Genomic DNA, 23,370 nt, shown 5'->3' with positions numbered 1-23,370 from the left:
AACAAGATGTTGGTGCTTGGCTTCCAATGCCACTGCATAAAAGCCTTCTTCCTTTCCTAGGGTTGCCATAACAACAAGCAGAGCACTGTCATTTTGCTAAGTAATGACAATGACAAATATCTAAGAAATGCAAAGGTCTGGGGAACTGGGAGCAAGATTAGAGCTTCTCTTCCTGCCTTCACAAAACATTTTACCATGGATTCATCTTGCAAATCCCTAAGCTGTTCCTATGGGAACGTGAGAAATAGCTAGTGTTAGTGCCCTGGGTTGCCTCATTTTCAGAGAGCCAGTGTTGTTCTTGTGGATGCTCTGTCAGGACACTGCAGAGTATTAGTTACCAAGGGTACAGGATATGATCTTGAGCCCAAAAATGCCAGCAAAAATCTGGAATTAGTCCTAATTTTGCAGTGTAATAAAGTGGTAATGCTGCCATACCCTTTTCTCTTTAGTAGGCAAGAAGGGATTTTAATGCAGATGACATTTTATTGAATTAATAAAATCATGGGTGGGTGACTTAAGAAGTCAGGAAACTATTCTATGAATAATTCCTCTGCTAACCACGTGGATGGAAAGCATTTTATTTTTAATTAAATGAAGAGTAACACCTAGGGCACCAACCAGAAAAAGTAAGAACACCATTCTTATCACTTCATCATGAAAGCTGTTCTTAGGTGATTTTCCATTGTGATCGCTCAACCTCTGATTTAATGGAAGAATTAATATTTTATATTTTTTCTAGGTTGTTGGCAAGTCTGTCTTTTAGCGTACATAGCTAAAACATTATTTTCCTTTTTATGCATTTTCAAAATGTAAATATTCTCTTTTCTTGCCTACTCCTTAGAACAGGTACATTTTCCTTCTATTTGCTACCTCTATTAATCAAAATAAAATGACTGAAACTACAAAAGTTTTACCCTAAATGGCTTTTCCTCTAAAATCATCCACACGTACAGTGTCTATTCCATAATTCCAGTCTCCAGACACAATGACCATGCCTCTGTTCCCACCTAGACACCATCAGCCATACATTTCCTTGACATAAGCAAAAAACACCTTTCCAGTCACCCTGTACAGCTGCCTCCTTTCAGTTTTGATGACATTTTTGCCATGTTCCTGGAATCTGTCAGCCCAAGAAAAAATGGACTTGTATCCATGTTGAAATAATCACCTCTCCTGCAGGATCTTTTGTTGCCTTATTTTGGTGCTTACATAAGCTCTCCTGAGAACTGTATGTATGTACATACCAATCTTAACAACTTAAAACTTTAAGGCAACTTTCTACATCTGCCTTGGGGCTTTTATGACAATACAGAGGAGAAACAATAACAAATTGGAACTTCATCTGACAATATAATTCACAAACTGTGAAGAAATTGCATTTGCTAACAATCATTAATATTGATCTACCCTGACAACTGAACAGCATCTACACCTCTTTTGCAAAAGTTAAGATGATAAATGACGTGTGGTGGGTTAACCCTGGCTGGATGTCAGGTGCCCCCCAGAGGTATTCTATCACTCCACTCCTCCAATGAACACGGAGAGAAAATGTAACAAAATGTTCTTGGGTCAAGATAAGAGGAGGGAGAGATCACTCACCAGCTGCCATCATTGCAAAACAGATTTGACTTGGGGAAACATTACTTGACTTTATTACCAGTCAAATCAGAGAAAGGTAATGAGAAATTAATCCAAATCTTAACAACACCTACTCCTACCCCTCCCTTCTTTCCAGTCTCAGCTCCACTTGCAATTTTCTCACCTCCTCCCTGAAGCAGCACAGGGGGATGAAAACAGGAGCTGTGGTCAGTTCATTACACATCTATATCCAGCAGACAAGTTATAGCCTTGAAACCTCCTAAGTCTTAAAGTCCATGTAATTTCATAGTGATCTTGGCATAACAGAAAACCAAAAGTTTCTTACACACACATAAACCCCAACAAGACAGGTAGATGTAACTCACACAGGATACACCTGCAAAGAAAAACCATAGTTACAGTTTAAAAAAATTCTCCTTACCTGCTGCTGCTGCTTCAGAACTGATGCTATCTTTAACTACACAGGCTGGACTTAGGGGAAAAACATCATCATCAAAACTGATCAGATCTCCTTCCACATCTAGTTTATTTTGCAAAGCAGGTGCTGAGGAGTTGGCTGCAGGAGACAATTCCCCCAGAGACTTTAAAACTTTGTCTTGGGCAGATACAGAAGGCCGTGGAGGAGCAGCAACTGGTTTTAGTGAGGCCAAAGAAAGGGCAGGATTTTCTGAGTAACATGACTTTTTAGGAACAAGAGGCCTTGGAGCAGGAACAGGAAATCTCTTTTGTCCATCACTGTTTTCAGCAACTGATCCACTTCTTGGATCAAGAAAATCACTACTGCTACTTTTAACAAGGCTGGGTTTTGGCTTCTTTGGCAGTTCAGGTTTGCTTACAACACTGCTCCCAGCTATTTCAGACTGAGGCTGCAATTCCTTGGAAGGTGTTGATTTGCTTTCAGTCCATGCATCCCACTCTTCTGAAACTCTGCCTACCCCTGGCTTTGGAGCAATCACTGGCTTCTTTGCAGTAACAGATCTTGGTACAAATGAACGAGGGGCAATTTCTGGCTTTTTTGATAATCCTGAGCTATCATTAGTGCCTTGGGATTCAAAAACTTTGATCCTTGAAACAATACTATTTTGGCTCCTTTCTGTACTCATGCTGTCCATCACCAAGTGATTGTCTAGTAAGCTGTCTTCATCTAAAAGAGGTGACTGCTGAATTGGAGGTTGCTGCTGTTTTGCATTAGACTGGTTCACTTCTTCTCCACTGTCTATCTTACTTTCAGTATTTTTGACCACAGGTCTGAGATTGCTTCTTGATCTTGGCTTTGGCACAGGACATATCACAGCATTGGGATTTTCTTGGCACCTCTGAGCTTCAGGATTTTCAAAGACTATTAAAGGATTCTCATTTTCTGCAGGAGACTTACTCAGAAGAGTTGCAGGAGGCCTAGGAGGTTTAAGAGGACTCTGCCCTGCTAACAGAAAATAAAAGGTTTTACTTATCTGTTTCAGAAAATTTAATTTGTGTTATTTTTTGACTGCTATCAGTATGGTAAACATGATGGCTTTCATTGAGAACTCTACTAGTGCTTGCAAAAATACAGTTCTGTTCCTAAAATAAAAAGACAAATGGAAAAATATACAAACTTTAGAATAAGCTGAAGATTGCTGAAATGCATGGTATATATACGAGTTCAAAAGCTCCTGTTAACTTCAGTATTGAGAGGCATACAAACAAAATCCAGACCAAAGAAGAGTAGAGTAGCTTCCCCAACTTGGTTAGCACAGTTTTCAGTCTAAATGTATGAAGTGCTGCTATTTTGATAAGATATCTAGCTCCTATGTCCCCAAAGTTCTGACTGTTATTTTGGCTGAATTGAACAAAACTTTCAAGATTTAATGATACTCTGAATGCAATAGTAGCTTTGCAGAAGAAAGGATTTTTACAGAAACTTACAGTAGTAATAATTCACAGACATTTACTCATATTAAATGCTCCACAGACCAACAATAAAGTGCATCTTCAGAAGACAGAGTAAGGTTTTCATCACAGAGAAATCCAAAACAGTCTCACCTCGACAGCCTGCAGATTCCCAGTGTGTAGGCACACTAGTTTTTACATTACTTCCTGGCAAATGGCTGATTAGTTCCTCTGGAAAGTCAGTTTGTGTTGCAGAAGTAGTGGTATGTCTAGGAGCAGCAGCATTATTGTTATTTGTTGTATTTACTTGCACTTGATTGATTTCTTTTATCACCTGCTCATATGATGGCGGAAGCTACAAAATAGAGAGATAAATATTAAGGTACATTCAGATATGATACTTAAAAAAACCTGGCATATGAATTAAAAAAACACTAAATTAACATATACAGAGGAAAAGAACACTGTCATAGTGTTATATTCAATGTGATGAAAGTCTGAGCAAGCAAAAACTGCTCCTGTCTAACCTAATGAGCTTTTTACCTTTGTAAATCAAAACAATGCCTCATGTAAATTCAGGCTCACCTCAGATGGAAGATGCTCATTTCTCCTCCACTGAGCATGAGATGAAGCAGAAGGGAATCCTAATCCTTGAGGAGTGACAGGACTTGCACCCGGAAACCAGGAGGATGGCCGGAGGGGTTCAGCAGCAACTATTGTAATTTCAGGACGCCTGGAATGAAGGCAAAGAGGAATGGTTACCTAAAACATTTAGAAATAGTTCTCTTAAAGTATAACAGTCCAAGGTCTTCCTGCAATGGGAAGTTAAAATATGTCTTTTTGATTTACCTTAAGGTGTTTTTCCATTATTTCAAAGCAACTTACCTGACCTTTCTAACAAACACCTAGGCTTTCATTCAAAGCCCTTAATTAAATGCCTTAGCCAAAAAGTAGGTTTATTGGCTTCAGTGAAATAATTTAAATGCTTAAAGTACTTAAACACAAGTGTAACTCAATTAGATGGCAGAAGTCTTAGTCTTCACAGGGTAATGAGAACTAATTGTGTGTTTGCCCATAGCCAGCTACAGTCTGAAAACAGCAGGGTAGTTAAAACTGCTTCTTGGCTAGATACCTAAAAACTTGTATATCCTCAGACCCCAAGGGAAACCTTCCAGGGCGCTGAAGTGGGGCAGAGCAAGCCTCCCAAGGCCTTTGGGACAGGGACTATTTGCTTCCATCACCCAGTACTACAGAGACTTCCATGACAGTGAAGGACCCACAGGGAGCACCCCTGGTTTATCACTGTACCTGCTCTTTCAGAGCATCAGCTGCAGCGGTGGCCTGTGCTCCCAGGCCATGGTCCCTGCAGCACCACTGATCCATCCACAATCTCACAAACCTTCCACTTTGAAAAGGGACTTTTGTGAGTAGATAAAGCATCTGCTTACAGAAGCTTCTGTCTGCTGACAGAAATAAAGCAGCAGAAGCATAACTTCTACAACTATTTTAAAAACAATTTAAAAAAAGAAGGGTACAGTTCCTTCACATCTAAAATAATGGCAGACTCAGTTCTCCAGCCATCCAGGTTGGTGACCTCCTTTCTCAATACCCTTTGAGAAACTGAAAGGAGGCTTGAAAAGTGTGCTTATTTTCATTGTGAAGTGATCCTGTACATAGATGTCAGGAAAATAAAACAGCTCTGCAGAGGTTTGATGGTTGGTTGCATTCTCCTTTTGAGGACACATACAAAAGTTGATGAGAGAATTCCTCAAACTCTTAACCTATCATGCTTAAAAATAAAAGTATTTCTATTTTTTTCAAGTCTAAACATACTAATAATAGAGACAAGGAAAAAAATAAACTAGAGGAGAAAACCATACTGTGTAATACCGTAATACTGTAAAAGTAATACTGTGACACAATCTAACAAGTTTTACAATAACAGCTAATTGCAATATAAATAAGAGCATCATACCTTCTATCCCTCTGTTGATCACTATGGCTAGAGGTCCGAGAAGCTATTTAAAGAAAAGAAACAGGTTTTGAAGAGGTTAAAATATACTGTCACAGCAATATGAGGATAATAGCAGAGCCCTTACCAATCCACTATCAATGAAATGCAGAACATAGAACATCTTATCCTAAATCCCAGATTTTAAGACTGGCCAAGGTTAAAAAAAAAATATTTGTATTAAATATGAGAAGTTTTTAAAATAGTCAGAGTGGAGTTTCATTATCATTTAAAGTCTCTCTATGTCCAAGTTACCACCAAGAGAGATGGTCCTTTCCCCTGTCTTCTTCATTTCCACACCATCCTATATTCTGCATTGTGGGGACCCAAGAGTTGAAACTTCTTTTCCTTTCATTAAAATGATACATGGATTAAACAAAAAGAAGTTTTAAACATATGAGGCTTTTCCTTTTGATCAATAATTTCTGAGATGTGCTCTTCAATCTTATTTAATGTCTGTTTTATAGAAGGGAAAGGTACTAAGGCACAGAACCTAAAAAAGATATTTCACTCTCCTGCATGTAAAAAGAAGATATTAAATGTTCCCAGCTAGATATTTGCTAAATTTTAAATCACTTGTGGATTAAGAGTCAAAAACTTTTTTTCAAACCACGTGTAAAATAAGCAAATCCTGGTTTTGCCATATTTACATTCAAATATTTTTTTCCAATGGCCACATTGCATTTTCATTTGTATTTCTTTAGAGACAAAACCAAATTATCCAAGGGGAAAAAAATTTTGGTAGGAAGTGGTAGCATCTTATTGTGCAACATCACAGCATCATTAGCCAAAATCAGCAAAGCATACTTGATTGGAGAGTTGCAGAGTGTTGTGTCAGACATACCTCTTCGACAGGGCATTTTGGATGTGCACTATTCATGAGTGCTAGAGGAAAAAAAGAAGGGGTTACAGAAGACAAAGAGGAGGTGAAGGAGAACAAACCAAGGCTTCAGAGTGCCAGAAGCCATGATCAAATGTGTTAGTCATGCAAGGATAGTGCATGTGCCAGTGCTGTAAAGGGATAACTGTAATGTCTATTCACAACACTATTTATTTCACTTTTTAATTTCCTAAAAAATGAAAATAAAAGTACATTTTGTTTTTATTCACACGCTAATTTTAACAATGTCTGTTTAGAAGTTTTCCTTGCACTAAATTAACTACGAAGAATACAACTGAACATGGAAATGCCCACTGTATGGCTCAACAAGTAAACACAGTGGGAATGTGGAGAGGGAAATCAAATCTCTTTGAATGCTTTTTCCAGTTTAAAATTGTCGTTTCTTTGGGTCTGCCTTTTCTCCCTTCCAAAAATAATAATTTACACTGAGGACTTGATACAGGTTCAAAGCAGTTGGGATCCCCTACCACAGAGGTATGGGCAGGCAGGTTGAGCCCAGAAAGAGGCGTACCTCAAATCACCTCACATCTAAATCAGTTCTATAAAAATTGTTTAACTAGGTAAATAAATATCTTGCCTTCACTTCCCTCATTAGAGATCTCAACATAGCACTGATCTAACACACACGTTAGAGGGAAAAACCCCAGACTGACTCAAACCAATCAAATCCAAGATTACTTTTGCAAAGATGATGGAAGAAACTGTTCTTTTGGTAAATGTAATCAATACAACTGCTTGGGTTATAACCCAATTCCAATGATAAAGGCAGAAGAAATTAGAGCTAATTAATGAGGAATGTAAAACTGAATTGATAAACCTGTCACCTTACTTCACTATTTCTTAATTTCTGGATAAATTATACAAACTCTTTTTTCTTGTGAGACTCTAAATGTGCTTCTATTTATCAAAGTGCTTCTATTTATTAAACAGGAAAAATCTAAAAAAAGCCTGAAAGACCCTTTTCCTTTCTTAATATAGGCAAAAAAAAAAAAAAAAATCTAGTGAGGTATCTATGTAATCCATCAAACTCCAAAATTCAAGTAAACAAATAAACTCTCTTGAAAACAACACATTTAAAATATTTATATAAAAATAACTTTACTAATTGATATATAAATATATAAACACATCTCCTTAAGAGGTCTAATGCCCAAGCCATAATGTATATTTTCAGAATGTACTCATTTTTCTGGGGGAAAAAAATCTCTCAAGCATTAATGGAATAAAATTACTTCCATATTTATAAACATTTAACATAAACATTTCTTTTTAAATGACACTGACAAAGTTCTTCCCTTCTTCTGTCAACATCTCCTCTACTTTTGCTGTCACACTTTTAGAACATATTTTGTTTTGGAAGCTCTTAAGAGGATTTAAATCCACAGTAGAAACAGAGATGAAAGCTACTGCATTTTCTACTCTCAGGTATTCCACAAATGCTAAGGAAAAGAAAATGCAAACTTTCTAAATAATCCTTGTCCCCCGACTTGCACAGCTTTTATTCCTTCACTATTTCTACTAAATTAATTTAAATTAAAAAGTGCATGAAAGAAGACATGAATTGTTAAAATATACTACATATATGACTTAAAAAAACACAACCTGCAGCCATTTTTCTGGCCTTGAGGTCTTTCCTTTAAGTCCATTCTTCCTTCCCTTTGTGGATTGTCTTGACAAAGCATACTATTAATTCTTCCATCAGAAAAATACAGATTTCAAATTATGACAGTTTTAAGATTAAAAAAACCTCTCTTCCATCAGGGGAGTCAGTTGAAATGTATTTCAGCACTGCTTTATACACTGACAACTGAAAACAGTTTCTCAACTTCAACAATAAGAAATGCTCAGGATGAGAATCACTAACATTTCAGAAGTTTATGCTTAGGGGTATGTAAGTAAAACAAGCAAAGTAACTTCAGAAGGGGAAGGAGAGGAAAATCTCAGTGCATAAAAACCTCACTTTTTAATCTTATAACTTTATTGGTCTTGTGGGGGAAAAAAAATCAAATCAACTCTTACCATTGTCAGTATTTATTTCTGTTAGTGTCAATAAGGCACTTTACTAGCCAGTGTCAATGAGGCCTCTGAATGTGTTTAACCTTGTACAGCATAAAGGATTAATGGTAATACTGTAAATATAGGGCATATCAGGACTTATATATTCCTATTTTCTACATATTTCTGAGAAGAACTATTTAGTGGGCTTTTTCCAATTATTTTTAAATGTGTGGAGGCAAAGGGTATCCTATTTGTGCGGCACACTTATGTTTCAAAATTTTCCTCTACTGTTTTTTCTCAGGGTCCTACTTTTCAAGTGTACGTAACATGTAATTTGTATTTAAAATACATACCTATGGTGCAGGGGTATTTTAAGCTTTGGGATCAAAATGCCTGTGTAAGTACAACCACCATTATACCTCAAACCCATAAACTTTGATGCTACAGACAAGCTGGTGGCAACAGAAGTCTGACATGCAGATTTGAGCCTGTAGAAGACAGCTGGGCTAGAAATTAGAGTCTTTGGGGCAACCTTGTAAGGTAATACAAAGACAACTAAAGTTATCAAGGATCTGCTCAGAGATAAGGCTCTGTTGTGGGCACAGAGTGCTTCACTGCATAATATTTGTGTGCTGCCATTAGCAAAACTGTATGAAATACTGAACAGTTTTGTCATTGCAGAGTGTTTTAAAAGCAAGTTTAATTTTGCATTAAAGATTGGAAAGATAGCCTTAAATAGGCCAAGCCTTTCTACAACAAGGACATGTGCTAATATTTAAAAATACACCTTCTTTCAATGCTTTCTAAAACCAGGTTAGACATTTCTTCCAAACCTATGTAATATGGAGACTATTAGACAAAGAAGTTATTTGTTTCACTATATAGATGACTAGGAATAAAGGTTGTTCATTATATATCTCAAGGACAGTCACAAGAGTGGGCAAACACTCCCCTCCTTACCTACAAAGTAATGCAGTTTGAAGAACTGACAGAATGTTCTGATGGAAGAGGTCACGCTTGCAGTCTTTGAAATATCAAAGGTGTTACATGACTGCAGAGATCCTTCTTCAGGGAACATTAAAACAATCAGATAATCCTCAAGCCAACACCAGAAAAAAAGAGCCTTGATTTCACCCAACATATGATTAGACTATTTCTGTATGGAAAGGTTGTGAAGAAAAGATGTGGATGTTCAAACTAATTGGAATTTTTCATGCATCTCTGCAATAATGAGAGTTTTTTTCCCAGACTGTTTCTTGGCACAAGGGGGAGGTCTTGCTCCTTTTCTGGTTCTGTTTCCAGGCACCTCAAGGATACTAGATTGTCTGATATTACAGCTGGGCTGATTGAATGCCTGAATGTAGCTAAAGAGATGGTGATGCCCAATTCCCCTTCCAAACATGGATTTTTGATTCCCCTTGAGTGAACCTTACCACTCATGTGACTCCACAGTGATAAAAAAGTAACCACTGTCTATACAGTTTTTGTCTCATTTTACCTCCCTGAGCCTGCTTACCTCGGGCTCAGACCACCAGCAGCACATGGTAAGGAACATGCCACCCCCAACAGCAGTCTCTTTCCTGTCTGGTTCCAGGCTCCAGTGCTGCTCTGTGCAACTTCAGGGAAGGAACTGATAAAATAATAACCTAGGGGAGGTTACAGGGAGTCCCCTTCCCACCCCCAGGGTAGTCCTCTATACCTTTTTCACAGCTGATCTGACTATTAGGTATTGTAGAGACTGGCATTGCTGCTGAATAAATACTTTGTCTGTAGTTTTACTAAAATTTGACAATCATGATTTATGAAGGCACTTCACTCCTTCCTACACCTTTCCTTGGGCTGTATGTTCCTGCCTCTGCACCATTCCCTGCATTATGCCAGCCCAAATGTTTGTGCAGATGGGGAAGAGAATGAGGTCACGGAATTGATCTGGCTGGGAAAAAAGTGGAAGCCAAAAGAATCTAGGAAGCCCCCAAGCAAAACAAACAAAATGAAAAACAAACAAAACTCACAGCCAAAAATGGCTGCAAAACTGCCAAATGGAAAGCCACAGCCTCAGAGTGCATACAAGTTGTTACACATCCTTCATTCAGCCATGTATTTACTTAGGACAGAATGAGAATAGAAAAAGCCCACAGGTTCTTCCAACATTTTAGGATAAGAGACGTGCTTCTGTAGCCCTGCTTCCTAACAACAGCCTGGTCTGGAAGAGTGGAGAAGCGAGTGAAAACAATGTTCCCTTTTGTCTCACTGCTGCAGCATTTGGCTTGCCTCTTTCCACTTTCTTTGCCATTCTTGTTGGCAAAGCAGTTGCTGTGCTGGCATCAATATAAACAGTTCCACTGATTTCAGTGGGAGCTGGATAGGAGTGGTGTGTCAAGGCCTGAGACCATCATTAAAGATCTTGGGGTAATTTTTTAAGAGTTGAGATCAAAAGATTATTCCTGAGCAAATCTCACATGCTTGCTTCTTTCAGGTTACTTTTCTGAATCCTATGGAGCATTCAAGAACTGAAAATGACACCATGTTTCTATCTGGAGTTGTGGTCAGGGTGCCAAAGGAACAAAAACCCTCTTTCTCTCTGGCCATAAGAAATGAAGAGACTTATCAAAACAAAATGATATACAGCATTGTCCACAGGTGGGTAAGTTGAAACCCCGTACATACTTATTAAGTTTCTTCCAAATTTGAGAGTAAGAGCCCAAAGAATCAGGGATTAAGAAAGACAGATTTCTAACTCTGTTAGGGAAATACACTTGTCCAGAGAATACCATACTTTTTCCAGATTAATTGCAAGGGAAGTTAGGAACTAATCAGTGTCCATTGTAATATAGGTCCATCCTAACAGCACTGGGTAATAGTGTACAAAAGCCCTATAGTTTCATATACAATGGCTTGCTATGTACATGGATGTTATTTTGCTAGCTTATTATCTGAATAATTCATATGGTACTTATATTTCATCATAGTTATTCACATGTTAATAAATAAATAACATGAGCCACAGCTTGTTGACTGGATTTTTATGTGATTATGCCTCAAAACAAAGAATCACTTGCTACTGCATTTTCAGAAACAGAGATATCAAATACTTAATGATCTCGTAGATGATTTCTCAGTTTGGCAAGGTACTGGGGCTTAGGCAGTCTGAATCAATTTCTGACTCCACCACAAAAGCCCCTCTGTGATCTGGTGCTGTTTTCCAGTTTCCATCTGTGGCAGCAACAGCACAAATAAAGTGCTGCATTTAACACAGCATCATGCAGACTAGCTCTGAGTAAAGCTTTCATGATGCCCTTTCACTACCTCCAATCTAATCCGCACTAATGAATCCCTGACTAATAGGTCCAGGAGAAACAAATCAGTACTACATGCACTAATTTATTTTTCCCATAGCAGAATCCTGAGGGTTGTTTCATAAATATGAAATTGAAGTCATGGACAGAAAAGAAATAAAACTGAAAAGAGGAAGAAAGTAACAGCATAAAATACTTTGAAAGATGGATCTAAAGAAAACTCTCTGCCTGGAAACATCATGATCAGGGAAAGGGGAAAAGGACTTAAATGCTGAAATCAGGGAAGAGTTTGGACTTTCATTCAGCATTTATAAACAATCTTTTATTTTCCAAAACAAGCCCAGTACAGGAGTCTAATTCCGTCCCCAGTACAGTGAATAAGCAGCTGCTGTGGATTTCTACTAAAATTAAACAATCTTCTATTTTGTCAAATGAACTAAAAATTTGGAACATCTAACCCAAGCTCTTCAGAGAAGGATCACAATTGTGCACAGATGCATTAGTGCATAAATAAGAAAATGTTAGCAACTGGAAAGAAGGAACAAAAAGATGGTCTAAAGAGAGAAAGAAATTACAGCCCCACATCTTACTGCTTACTTATTACAGCTACTTTGTTTTCACATACCAAGGTAAACAGTTACTAAAAATAAAGATGTAGCAATCTTACAACATTACAGTTCTCAAAAAGGAAAAGTAAACTTACATCTCTTGATTGCCGCTCTTATTGATGACAAGGGTCCTTGGCTTATTGAAGAAAAAAGGATTATTAAAACATGGTTAATGTCTCAAACAGAAAACAATTAAGTAACACCATGCAAAAATTCCCCGTATATTTTAAAGGATTTGCCAAGGCTGTTTTTTCCCCTGCATTGTTATCTTACAGAAATTTGTCCAAAACCCCTGGACTATACACCCATACCCAACCCCTTTTTAATGAAAACCAGGTTACAGCTTGGCTCCAAAACTCTGCAAAGATAGAAAGCAAATTATTAAATCCATTATGTCTCTCAATTCTGTCTTGAAGTTCACATTCTGCCTCATGTGGGCGTACATATTCACAGATTGTAAGTATTTAATGACTTATATTCTCATAAATAAATAAAACTTACACAGTAAAGTAAAAACCTACAATCCTTTTCCTAAATATTTTTAACAATTACTTAACAACTTGTCTTCCCTTCCAGTTGAGATAACATTTTTCAGTAATAACTTGGTGGGTGGGGTTAGGAAGACAACATGACCAAATATTTGTTGATACGCAGGGACAGAAGAATGTTTCCTTTTGCCAACTCATCTGTTTTCTCAGTAAGACTAAGGTTTTTGATGCCTCTCTTCTGAAGAAATGTCCTATTTAAGAGATACAGCAGTCCCTACTATTTCTGCAGGTAAAAAGCAAATCTAATTTGGAATTATCACTTTCAGAAATGTTGCAATTTGAAGAACAATATTAACATTGTTAATATTCTTCCACTTTGTGCTAAGCTACAGAGGAATTAAAACAACACAAACAAACCAACCAACCAGTTCAGAAGAGAATGATTTTTCTCTTTTTTCTCTTTTACGCGCTAGAGATAAAGAATATTTATTGGTGAGAAGCCTCTGGAAGTGCTGAATGGGCTTTTTAAAGGCTGAAAATAAATAGACTGTATCTGGTTCAAATGAATACAGTATCTTAACAACAAATCAAAAGTATACTAATCAAGCCTTTTCCAGAAACCTGCCAGCACCAGACTCCATCAGCAAGAATGTTAGCACAGGGAGTGCATTAGCATTTTAAGTCTGGTCTCAAGCAGCACACCAACCCTGTCAGGGCTCAGTTTAGCCCCACATGCACATGATGGCTGCAATTACTCCAGTGTGATGAAGAGTGGGGGGATTCAGAGGAGAGAAGAAAGAGAGGGTCAAAAAGGATGTGGATGAAAAACGTTCTCCCTCTATAGTCATTCTGGAAACTAATTAAGACTAGAAATGAATGTTGCTCTGACTGAACTGTTTTCTGAAACAGTCTGGCTAGTCTAGGATAAACAATGCCTATTTGTCTGGTTTCAGAAACAGTTCAAATGTAGCTTGGCCCCAATCCACATTGCTTGCAAAGCTGCTTTAGAAAACATTTCTATCAGTCATATTTCACTGTGCATTTTTAGCAGGAAAGGGTTCTAACTTTCCTTCAAAGTGTCACATCTTATCTTTAAGCAACACTTTTAGTTGTGTTGTGTCACAGATTTACCTCAGACTTTTTTCTTAGTTCCTTGTGTCTCAAGTCTTTTTCTTTTGGATGTTCATTTTTGAAGCTTTATTCTTTTGCTTTCATTTCTCTGAATAACTACAATCTTTAGGGCTTTAATCATATTTATTATCAGACAGGAAGGAGACTGAAGTCTGGTAACATAAATCTATAATCTCCTGGATTATAATTTTCTATATTGAGAATTCAGGATTTACTTAAGTTGTATAGGCAGATATTAGGAAATCTATGAAGTACGCACATTCAAGTATCAGTAAGAACAAAAAGAACAAGTTCTTTCTTCCACTGGCAAAAACCCTTTGACCCATTACAATTTGCCTCAGAATCTGATAAGCACTTTCATATAAAAGCGAGTACTTTTGGCTGGAAATCATAGGAGTTGTCACGTAGACACAAGTTCAAGTTTTCCATACGGCATGAGGACCAAAAGGATACATAGAAAACACTTTTATAATCAAAATGCAAAGAACAAAGAAGAAATATCTCTCACGAAACCAACCTAGTGACGTTGAAGAATGGATATAACAAGGGCAGCAAGGCAGCCCAAATATATAACTATCTGTAATTTAGAACCCAGGACAACATGGTTCTGTTAGAAAATTTATGAGCTCACAGGCAAAACAAGCTGTTAGAAGACAGTTTTTCTTTTCCACTTTCCATTAACAGGTCACTCATCAACAACCTTTTGGCAAAACACTGCATTTCCTATTCCCGGGAGAGTTTGATTCACATCTCGCTTACAATTATTTAAGCCCTTTAAAAACATGGAAATGACAGTAGACACATTATTTTTTTCCCCCATGAAGCCATGTAAAGGAGCTGCAAACTTCATAACTTCATTATATACTAAACCCCAGTAATTTAAATAAGATGTTGGTGATTTTACCCATACCTTATGCTGAGCCTACCCATCCCTACTCCATAGGAAGCAATTCCTTGTCTCTTATTCTGTGTTGCAAAGAGAGAAGTGATAAGGTTACTAATAACCTCCTCTGCTCCACAGTTAATGACATGTTTTCTCTCAAGCCATCCAAATAATTAACATAACCAAATCAAATTTAATTCTCCTATTTGATGAGGTAGGAGCTGCAGCAATTACTGTACTGTATGGCTCTTGCCTCTTTCCCACCTCCTCCTCCTGTTCATAAGGCACAGCAATGAACCAGAAGGCAGAAAAAAGTAATCCTCACAAATGCACATGCCAAGGAAATATTGATCCATCCAAATTGTGACCCTCCCCACAACTACACGAGAACACCCGAGGGGACAGTGTGACAATAACTTGCTGTGGGGATGGGAGACAGCAGCTCCTGTGCCACCCTGCAATATACACAAGCGAAGTTCAAACTCATATTGCTGGAAGAAAACCATGCAGACAGCAGAAAGTTCCAAAGTATTAAAGACTCTTATAAACATTAGCAACAACACAAGACTCATATCTAATACAGAATAAGTAAAGATGCAAACTAGTCACCCATCACCCCCCACCCCCCCTGCCTCCCCAAAAATCTTTTAGCAGGCAGGACTGAATAACCAGAGCAACTCCTCTGACATCCGCACATTTATCCCAGACCTTGCTAACTGTTAATTTAAATCACAGACTTGGTTTCATTTTCAGCTAAGGCAATAGCTTTGATGATTCCCCTGCTAGCTCCTCAAAATCCACACTGCACCCAGAAAAACCCACTCAATAAGTTCAGAGGGGATCTGTAAGTTGCTGTGCCTGCTATGCTGAAGTTGGGTACTTCAAGTCAGCAGCAATATGAAAAGGTCCTATGGGTCACCATTTCTGAAAGATAAAGAACTTGGAGTGGTGTGTTTCAAGTTGTTAAACACCTACTCACTCTTTCTGGCAGGCTCTACTCTGGGTTTCAAGGACAGGTTTTCTAAATATAAATGCTTGAGGAAAATGCTTCAAAAACATATTTCAGATCTGTGCATTAGGAAAATAAAATTGCCATAAGGTAGACCGGGCAAAGAGCTGTAAATTGTTCAGTGGAGTAAGTGCACTTACTGTGCATAAACCATGGTTTCTCCCTTATCTGGGGCTCTGCTTTGACACTTCCTTGACTGAGCACTGTCTCTCTTCAAACACAATTTCAATGTAGCTACCAGGTTCCTCAGAAGGCTGCTCCTGCAGGGTGACTCCTGACCCAACACTGCAACTGTGTGAGCATCACTGACCTCACAAGTCCCCACAGCACAGAGAAGGGGAGGTGCTGTTTAAGTGGAATAAAGCTCAAATCACACAGCCATCTCCAAGGGAGGAGGGAGTTGTGTCTGCCCAGAGCAGGAGAGCTACCTAAACCAAGAGGCCTGGAGGTTCTGGGCTATCTTTCACCCACCTAGTCCTTTAGCTGGTTCAGGGGCAGCAGAGTCTCCAGCTCAGAGGAGGGCACCTCATGGGCAAATTCCCACAAGCTGGCCAACAGTGAGGCAGCTTGCCTGTTGAGTGCAAACAGGCAGATGATTGATAGATTTTGCTTGCCTCTTGAGATCACAGGCAGGACTGGTTTGTGATGGTCCCCTTCCTGCCTCTGAGCCTACCCATAGCCATCTAGGGAGGGTCTTCCCTGGCTATCTACAGTCTTCTGTAGGTTGTGATACTGCTTGGGATACAAAAGACATCCCAAGCTACTAGCTTGTCTCAGCATTTCTTTGTCATCTACTTCCATTCCCTCCTATTGTCTTGCATGGGATTCTCAGCAGGAATTGAGCAGCCCTTCACATTGCCTGCTCCCTTTGTCAAAACCAGGACCTTTAGTTTATTTATCTAAACTGACATAACAATGAATATTCTGCAGGAAAACTGATTGCACTTTTTTCATACATCACTCTAGACATACATAAAAGCCTAAAGGGGAAAAAAAGCCAACAAAAATAATGAAGAAGAATGACCACTTGTTCTAAAAAATTAATATTCTCAAGCATCTATTCCAACATCTCAAAATTTATCCTTTATGTCAATTTATACAAAGCTTTTCATAAAGTATCAGTCCTTAGGTCCACATACCTGCGTAAAAGTTAAACATATGTCTAATTGTGATGGTTATTGACCCTGCTTTATACTCACATATAGACTAAAAATAATTAAAATGTCGCTATTTTTAATGTCTTGTGACTTCTTGGAATATGAGCCAAGAATTTTAAAATAGCTCATGCTGAAATTACTGTAAAGCAAAACACAAGTTTCATAAAAAGCATCATATTAGTTACTTTAGTTAGTTACTTTAGAAATCATGCCATCTTTATAACAGCCAGTGTACTACAGTACAACATTCTAAAAACTTATTAAAAGACATTACTCCAAGCACAGAATGTTTTAAATGTCACCTAAATTATATCACTGAATTACAAAAAGATGGTAGTATCTTAATAGCTAAATTAGTGGCAGTGCAAGAGATCTGTTTTACCACCACCTGCAGGCCAAAGACAGACTCGCTAGTTCTACCATAAAGCTCCTAAAGCTAAAACAGAAGACTCACAGCTGTCCCAAATTCATTATATGGGTGCAGTAGACAGAATCGTATTAATTCTGTGGAAGTCAATTTACACTGAACATGCACCCACAGTGGTCAGCTGCTTCAATGCCTCCACTGCTGAGGAGCCCCAGTCCTCTAGCTGATAGTGTAAATCAGCTGACATGGCACATGGAGTCCAGGTGCACTTTACCCATCCGTGTCAGAGAAGCAGACAGTGCACAGCCAGAACTCCTGCCTTCCCCACACTCATCATTTCCACCAGATCTCTGTGTTGGTGCTGGCATGGTCACAAGTCTGCTGGATCAGCCACATGGTTTTGTTAATAACAAAGAATCCCATCCCAAATATCCTGATTAATTTTAAGCCAGACAGGCCAACTGCTCCAGCTGGCTGCAGAGCCACATGAGCATCAGGGTGGCACTGGAGAAGCGATGGAAATACATGGGGAGGCCAGCAGCAGTCCTTGGGGTAAGCAGCTCAACCTCCACTGACAAAACAAACTTTAAGTCCATGATTCTGCCACTAATACGACAGTAAATCACCAAATGTTGGCTATACCTCATGTCAGCTGCTCTTCTCATCCTTCAGTATCAGCTGATCCACTCTTTATATTTTTTCTCCTGTTAGTGCTGATCATACATACTGGCTCACTAGGAGATCAGACAAACACCAGAAAGAACACAGTTGGCAGCAGCCTGTCCCCACAGTCTTTCTGTAAATGAGCACTTGCATGTTCTCTGCCAGATCATGAAGTATTGTTCTGGCCCTGCAGGTACAGTAGGCTAGAAAAGATCTAGTCACCTAAGAAATCACATGCTCAATAGTACAGATAGGTAATCTAGAAATTAAGACTTATCCCCACACAACTTTACTTCTCTCTTGGGTTCAGCCCCAAAAGCAAGAAATCCTGAACCAGTAATTAAGTCCAGCTACAATTCAATCCTCATCAGTATGCTGAGGATGTCTGCTTCTGCATCACTTAATGAATGCTACAACCGTGACTTCCCACTGTCTGGACAAGTGAGGATGTAGTTAAGCAGCAGCTAAAATCCAGCTGCTCCGCTAATTAAAACAGCTCACATTGATCAGCATAGGGAAATCCTTTCAGGAATTGCTCTCTAGCTGTTTCTTCAGCTACTTATTACATATTCATGTGCTTGTCACTGTCATACTTTGGGATCATATTTTACCAACCAAACCTTCAATTTTAAGGCAGAACACAGGCAGGAAGTCAAAGCAAATCATGGCAGTAGATGATAACATTTCACACTTCAATTCTCACAGAAGCCTACAAGTCATGAGGTTACAATGGCTTCCATATTTAATAATGTCCAGCTTAGACCCTGAAGCTGAAACACCTCTCAAATTTTTTGTGAATCTGAGGCACTTGGTTTGTGTGCACCCTGAACTCTTTCCTGATCCTGAGCTACAGACATTCTAAATGGCTTTCCTACAGCATTTTCTTTCACTCAACAACCCGAGCTAAACTGCCCCTAACCCCAAGATAATTGTATAAACACAGTCATTCCAGAAAGGCAAATGCCTAGAACATGATTCAAGTAATTCTCAGTCTGCATTGCATATTGACTGCTTTCAGCTCTCAATCAAATGTATTCTACAAGACAACTTTGGCCCTCTTCTAACAGGTAAAAAGGCTCCCCACTACGCCATCTATCAACATGTCACACTCACTGTTATGATAAGCCAGCTAGTATGTTTTGATAAAAATCAGTAAATAGTATTTATAATTAATTGCAATTTAATCTTGGTAGTAAATAATTCTAGGAGTAGAAAGCACCTATAATTTTAATAAGAGCATAAGAGCAATGTAGCACTGTAAATGTAAATGGAAGTATCACTGAATTGTTATAGCGATAGGGACAGGATATTTGGGCCCAGCAACGATTAAATTCGGACATGAAAGTAACAGTTAAAAAACAGAAGGGAAGAACAGTGCTTTCAAATAGAACAATTTAGATGTAAAGTGCAGCTTCTGCTGATGGAAATACTTTACCATTAAAGTCCACATAGCTTCTGCATTTGCACATGGGGAAAGATGACAGTGCCCTACTTTTACAGTTCAAGAGTACAAAACAAAGCCTATTTCTGAAGAATGGTTTTTTGATTCAACTATTTGCAGTTGCATTTCAGTCAGTAAATCAAAGCCTTCTCTAGCCACTGACGGGACATTCTGCTTGCTTCATACACCTCTGTACATCAAACATAACCTGGTGGCTAAATGAGCTCCAGAACCTTTGTAATTGACATCACAGATGAATAAAACCTGGTTTAATCATGAAGGATGAGCAGGACAAAGGCATAAAGAAAACGAGTAAATCTGGATCCACAGGATTCAAGATGTCTTTACAGGCTTTAACTGTTATAAAGTATGAATATTAGATTTTCTTCAAATAGTTTCTGTATTTCATAGAACATATGAGTATAGTGGTAGGATTATCTTTAAAGTATTGTAAAGGGAAAAAGTGGTATGTCAATGTTCTCATCTGACTAGAAACATTAATAATAGCTGTAACAAAATAAGTAACTTTACTTTTATAGCAGTGAGTATCTTAAATCCCTATGAAATCACTTATCTGCAGATCAGCAAAGAGAAAACAATAGAGAATCGTGGGGAAATCACCCAAAGAAATTAAATGATGGGTATATTTCAGCTGCACTTTTGAAAACAGAGAAGCTTCAGAATAGAAACACAAAAGAACACTGCTCCAGAGAAGAACAAGCAAGAACAAAAGGGTGTTGACTGCAAGGGCAAGAACTCAGCAAGACCCAGATAATGCACATGCTGGAGGCGAGGAATCCAGTGGAGAAAGCTCAGGTGCTTGCAAGTATACAGACTTCAAAGACATCACAGCAGTAATCAGACCAAGGCAACAAGGTACAGGTGTTTCTTATTCTGCCTAGGTATGTTTATTTCCTGTGTTAAAATCTGTAAAATATATGCCTATTTGCTTCAATTACTGTACATTCTTTGAGAGGAAACTAGAGTAATAAGGAAGGAGTTCCTGGGGAATCTTGAGGCATTGAGGCCTCCCACAGGAGAATCATTGAGTCTCACTTCCCAGGAACACTACTAAATAGGTTCTACACTTAGCAGTTGAAAGAGTATCTGGATCTTGCCTAGTCAAAGATTAGCAGCACAATTCCAGCACTGTAATACAAAAGACAGATGTTTGGGATCTAAAATGTAAAGTTCAACCTAACCCACAGAACTGGGATTACAAGAAGCATTCAGCACTGGTGTGACCTCAGTGCCAAAAAATCAGCTGCATGCCTCTGAGAATCTCAAAGTACAACAACTGCCAATGCCAAGTTCTTTGACAAGTCCCATGCCATAGGATTTCTGTGCTCCTTCAGCCTAATTCAACTTCTTTATAGGCCAGCTGAGTCAAACAAGCAGCACGAAATGTGCTGGAGTTTAACCTTTAGCTGAGTGAGGAAACAAAGGGAATTTCCTCATTGTTTTAATTATAGATACATGTTGGGAGTAAAGGTGTTTGTTGTGTAGGGACAGCCTATATGACAGAAATATTAATACATATGCACCAAAACATAGTAAAGCTTTAACTGAGTGCTTAAAAATGTTAAACAAAAAAACCAAAACCCCTTGTACAACAAAAATGCAAACCAACAGCCAAAAGATGTGTTTAAGAATACCACAAGGTCATCCATATAAAGATACATACTGGTTTCAAACAGGCCATTTGTACTTATAAACAAGTAATTTAACAAGGAGCAGAAACACTCATTTTCAATCCTCTTACATTAAAATCTCACAAAAGTAAAACTATCTTCATGCATGATCACATCTTGTTGCAATGTACTGCTGACTCACCCAGCTACACCCTACAGTATGTGAGATCCGTGAACTTGTAACAGCGGCCCTTACAGAATGCACAGTGCACAGAAATTGTCTAATAAAGTCTTATACCCACACCCTTCATTGGACCTGTCTTTCCAGAAGGAACTCTGCATGCAGCTCAGTCAGAGAAATGGCATGTTTTCCTGAACAAGCCCTTGCCCTTCTTGAAATGTTTCCTTTTCTTCTATGCCACAGATACTCATAAAGCTTTTGGTTACAAAATACAGAAAATGATTCAACAGAGATTTGCACTACACAACAACAAACCATACATTCACATAGCTGTAGGTATTCAATGCTTACTTCTGAATTTAAACATGACCTTAAACTTCAGTCCTTTTTATACATTCACAGTGATCCAGCAACTCTGAGATTAAGGTCAACCACTCCAAAAACATATGCATCAAAAATTATTTTTCAAGTCTTTTAATTCTGATTCCACAGGAAGGTTGCTAAGGTATAGTGTACAGGTAAAGTTAACACCTTTGCTAGTCCAGGCTGGGGAAAAGTATTCAAGTTTACACATACTCAAATTATTTTCCAAGAGTGAAATAGAAGCATTGACCCACAGAGCCAAAGAAATTTTTAAAATCATTCCGATGCCTACAAAACCTTCATCTATCCCACTGCAAAATCCTGATAGGTGGGAACAGCACTGAATTTGCTGTAAGAACAAAATACCTACCTCAACAACCGAGAGAAGGCTTTTAACCTCCAGGGACATTTCTCCAAAGATCTCATCTTTGAGCAAGTCACCATGCAAACATACTACAAGACAAAAGGAACTTCCTCCACCCTCAATCATATATCCTGGCTGTCTTACAACACCATGGACCTCAAATTATATGGCAAGACAGTAAATACTGCAGTCTCTAATGGATGATTACAACTTGGAAGAAATAATTACTATCATTTTTTGCCACCCAACTAAATTTAGCTTCAGAAACAAACACCTTGTAGAACAGATTGAACCAGACCTTGTCAGAGCAAGAGCCATAAGAAATACCTCTCCAAAACATTTCACAGCCACAGATATCAATGCCCTTCCCTCACCTGTAAGTATCCCCTAAATACATAGCTCTATCACATGCTCCTCCATGCACTTCAATCAATGTGCCATATGTCATCAGGTAAATTAGGCAGAGGAAATGAAAAAGAGCCACAAAGTATCAGCTTATCCCAGCAACTAAAAAACCCCCAGAAAAACGAACGACCAGTGGGGTTACCCTTCTCTTATAATGACCTCTTCATCTCTGACCTTTAAGCCTTGATCCATAATTTTTACAGCGTCAGGTGTAGAAAATAAATATTACTTTTTTTCAATCTCTATTTCAACTTAAAGGCCCTGAATTCAGATAACATAAGCAGGTAGTTTCTCTAATCTCCACTCTAAACGATGCCCTTAATTCCAAAGGCAGTAAATAATTCCCATCCTTTTTCTTGTATCAGTCAATCTTCTTGCCTATTGCTAAAATGCCTCTAGGCCTCCAAAAGTAATAGTGACCTTTTCCTTAAGACTACCTAATTGATTGATATAATCTATTTTAAAAAAGAACAACACCATATTAACTGTCTCAAGAAGCAGCAAAGCTATAGGAAATGATAGCTCAGTCTCTTACACTACAGAACCTAAAAAGCACTATACAAAACTAGCAGACATCAGGCTCAAAATCCAAAGAGACTTTTCAACATGAAATGCGAGGTTAAGCTTTGGCACTGCTTGCCACAACACACTGTAGGTGCTAAAAGTGTGGATGAATTCAAGAAAATCCTAATGAAAGCCTACTGTTCACTAATAAATACGAAGTATCACTTCTCTTAGAGAGCAATGCCAGCAGGGCAAGGGAGGTGATCCTGCCCCTCTGCTCAGCTCTGGTGAGACACACCTGGAGTGCTGTGTCCAGTTCTGGGCTCCTCAGCACAGGAGAGACATGAAACTCCTGGAGCCGGTCCAGAGGAGGGCAACAAAGATGATGATAAGACTGGAGCATCTCCCTTAAAATAAGAAGCTGAGAGAGCTGGGCCTGTTCAGCCTTGAGAAAACTGAGAGGGGACCCCATCAATGTCTCAGTATCTGCAGGGAGGGTGA

The 23,370-nt window shown here is 38.5% G+C and overlaps 1 protein-coding gene across 6 annotated transcripts in view; it reads right to left on the bottom strand.

Moving 5' to 3' along the window:
* The window catches only part of SH3D19 (SH3 domain containing 19), an 80,976-nt gene that overhangs the window by 28,857 nt on the left and 28,749 nt on the right, over positions 1 to 23,370 (bottom strand). For 2 of the 6 annotated variants that reach the window (XM_072928482.1, XM_072928483.1), the window contains 6 exons: positions 12,378 to 12,418; positions 6,324 to 6,364; positions 5,444 to 5,486; positions 4,054 to 4,201; positions 3,622 to 3,823; positions 2,021 to 3,022 (listed from right to left, as the gene is read on the bottom strand). In XM_072928482.1, coding sequence (XP_072784583.1) covers positions 2,021 to 3,022; positions 3,622 to 3,823; positions 4,054 to 4,201; positions 5,444 to 5,486; positions 6,324 to 6,339 — 1,411 coding nt within the window. In that variant the 5' untranslated portion in view covers positions 6,340 to 6,364; positions 12,378 to 12,418. The remainder of the gene's footprint in view (positions 1 to 2,020; positions 3,023 to 3,621; positions 3,824 to 4,053; positions 4,202 to 5,443; positions 5,487 to 6,323; positions 6,365 to 12,377; positions 12,419 to 23,370) is intronic. The other 4 variants (XM_030271528.4, XM_072928480.1, XM_072928479.1 and 1 more) reach the window with 4 other exon arrangements.

This window comes from Taeniopygia guttata, chromosome 4, assembly GCF_048771995.1.
Source record: "Taeniopygia guttata chromosome 4, bTaeGut7.mat, whole genome shotgun sequence".
Lineage (NCBI taxonomy): Eukaryota > Metazoa > Chordata > Aves > Passeriformes > Estrildidae > Taeniopygia > Taeniopygia guttata.
The sequence above is the reverse complement of the archived record's forward strand: the minus strand, read 5'-3'. Positions and strand labels throughout refer to the sequence as shown.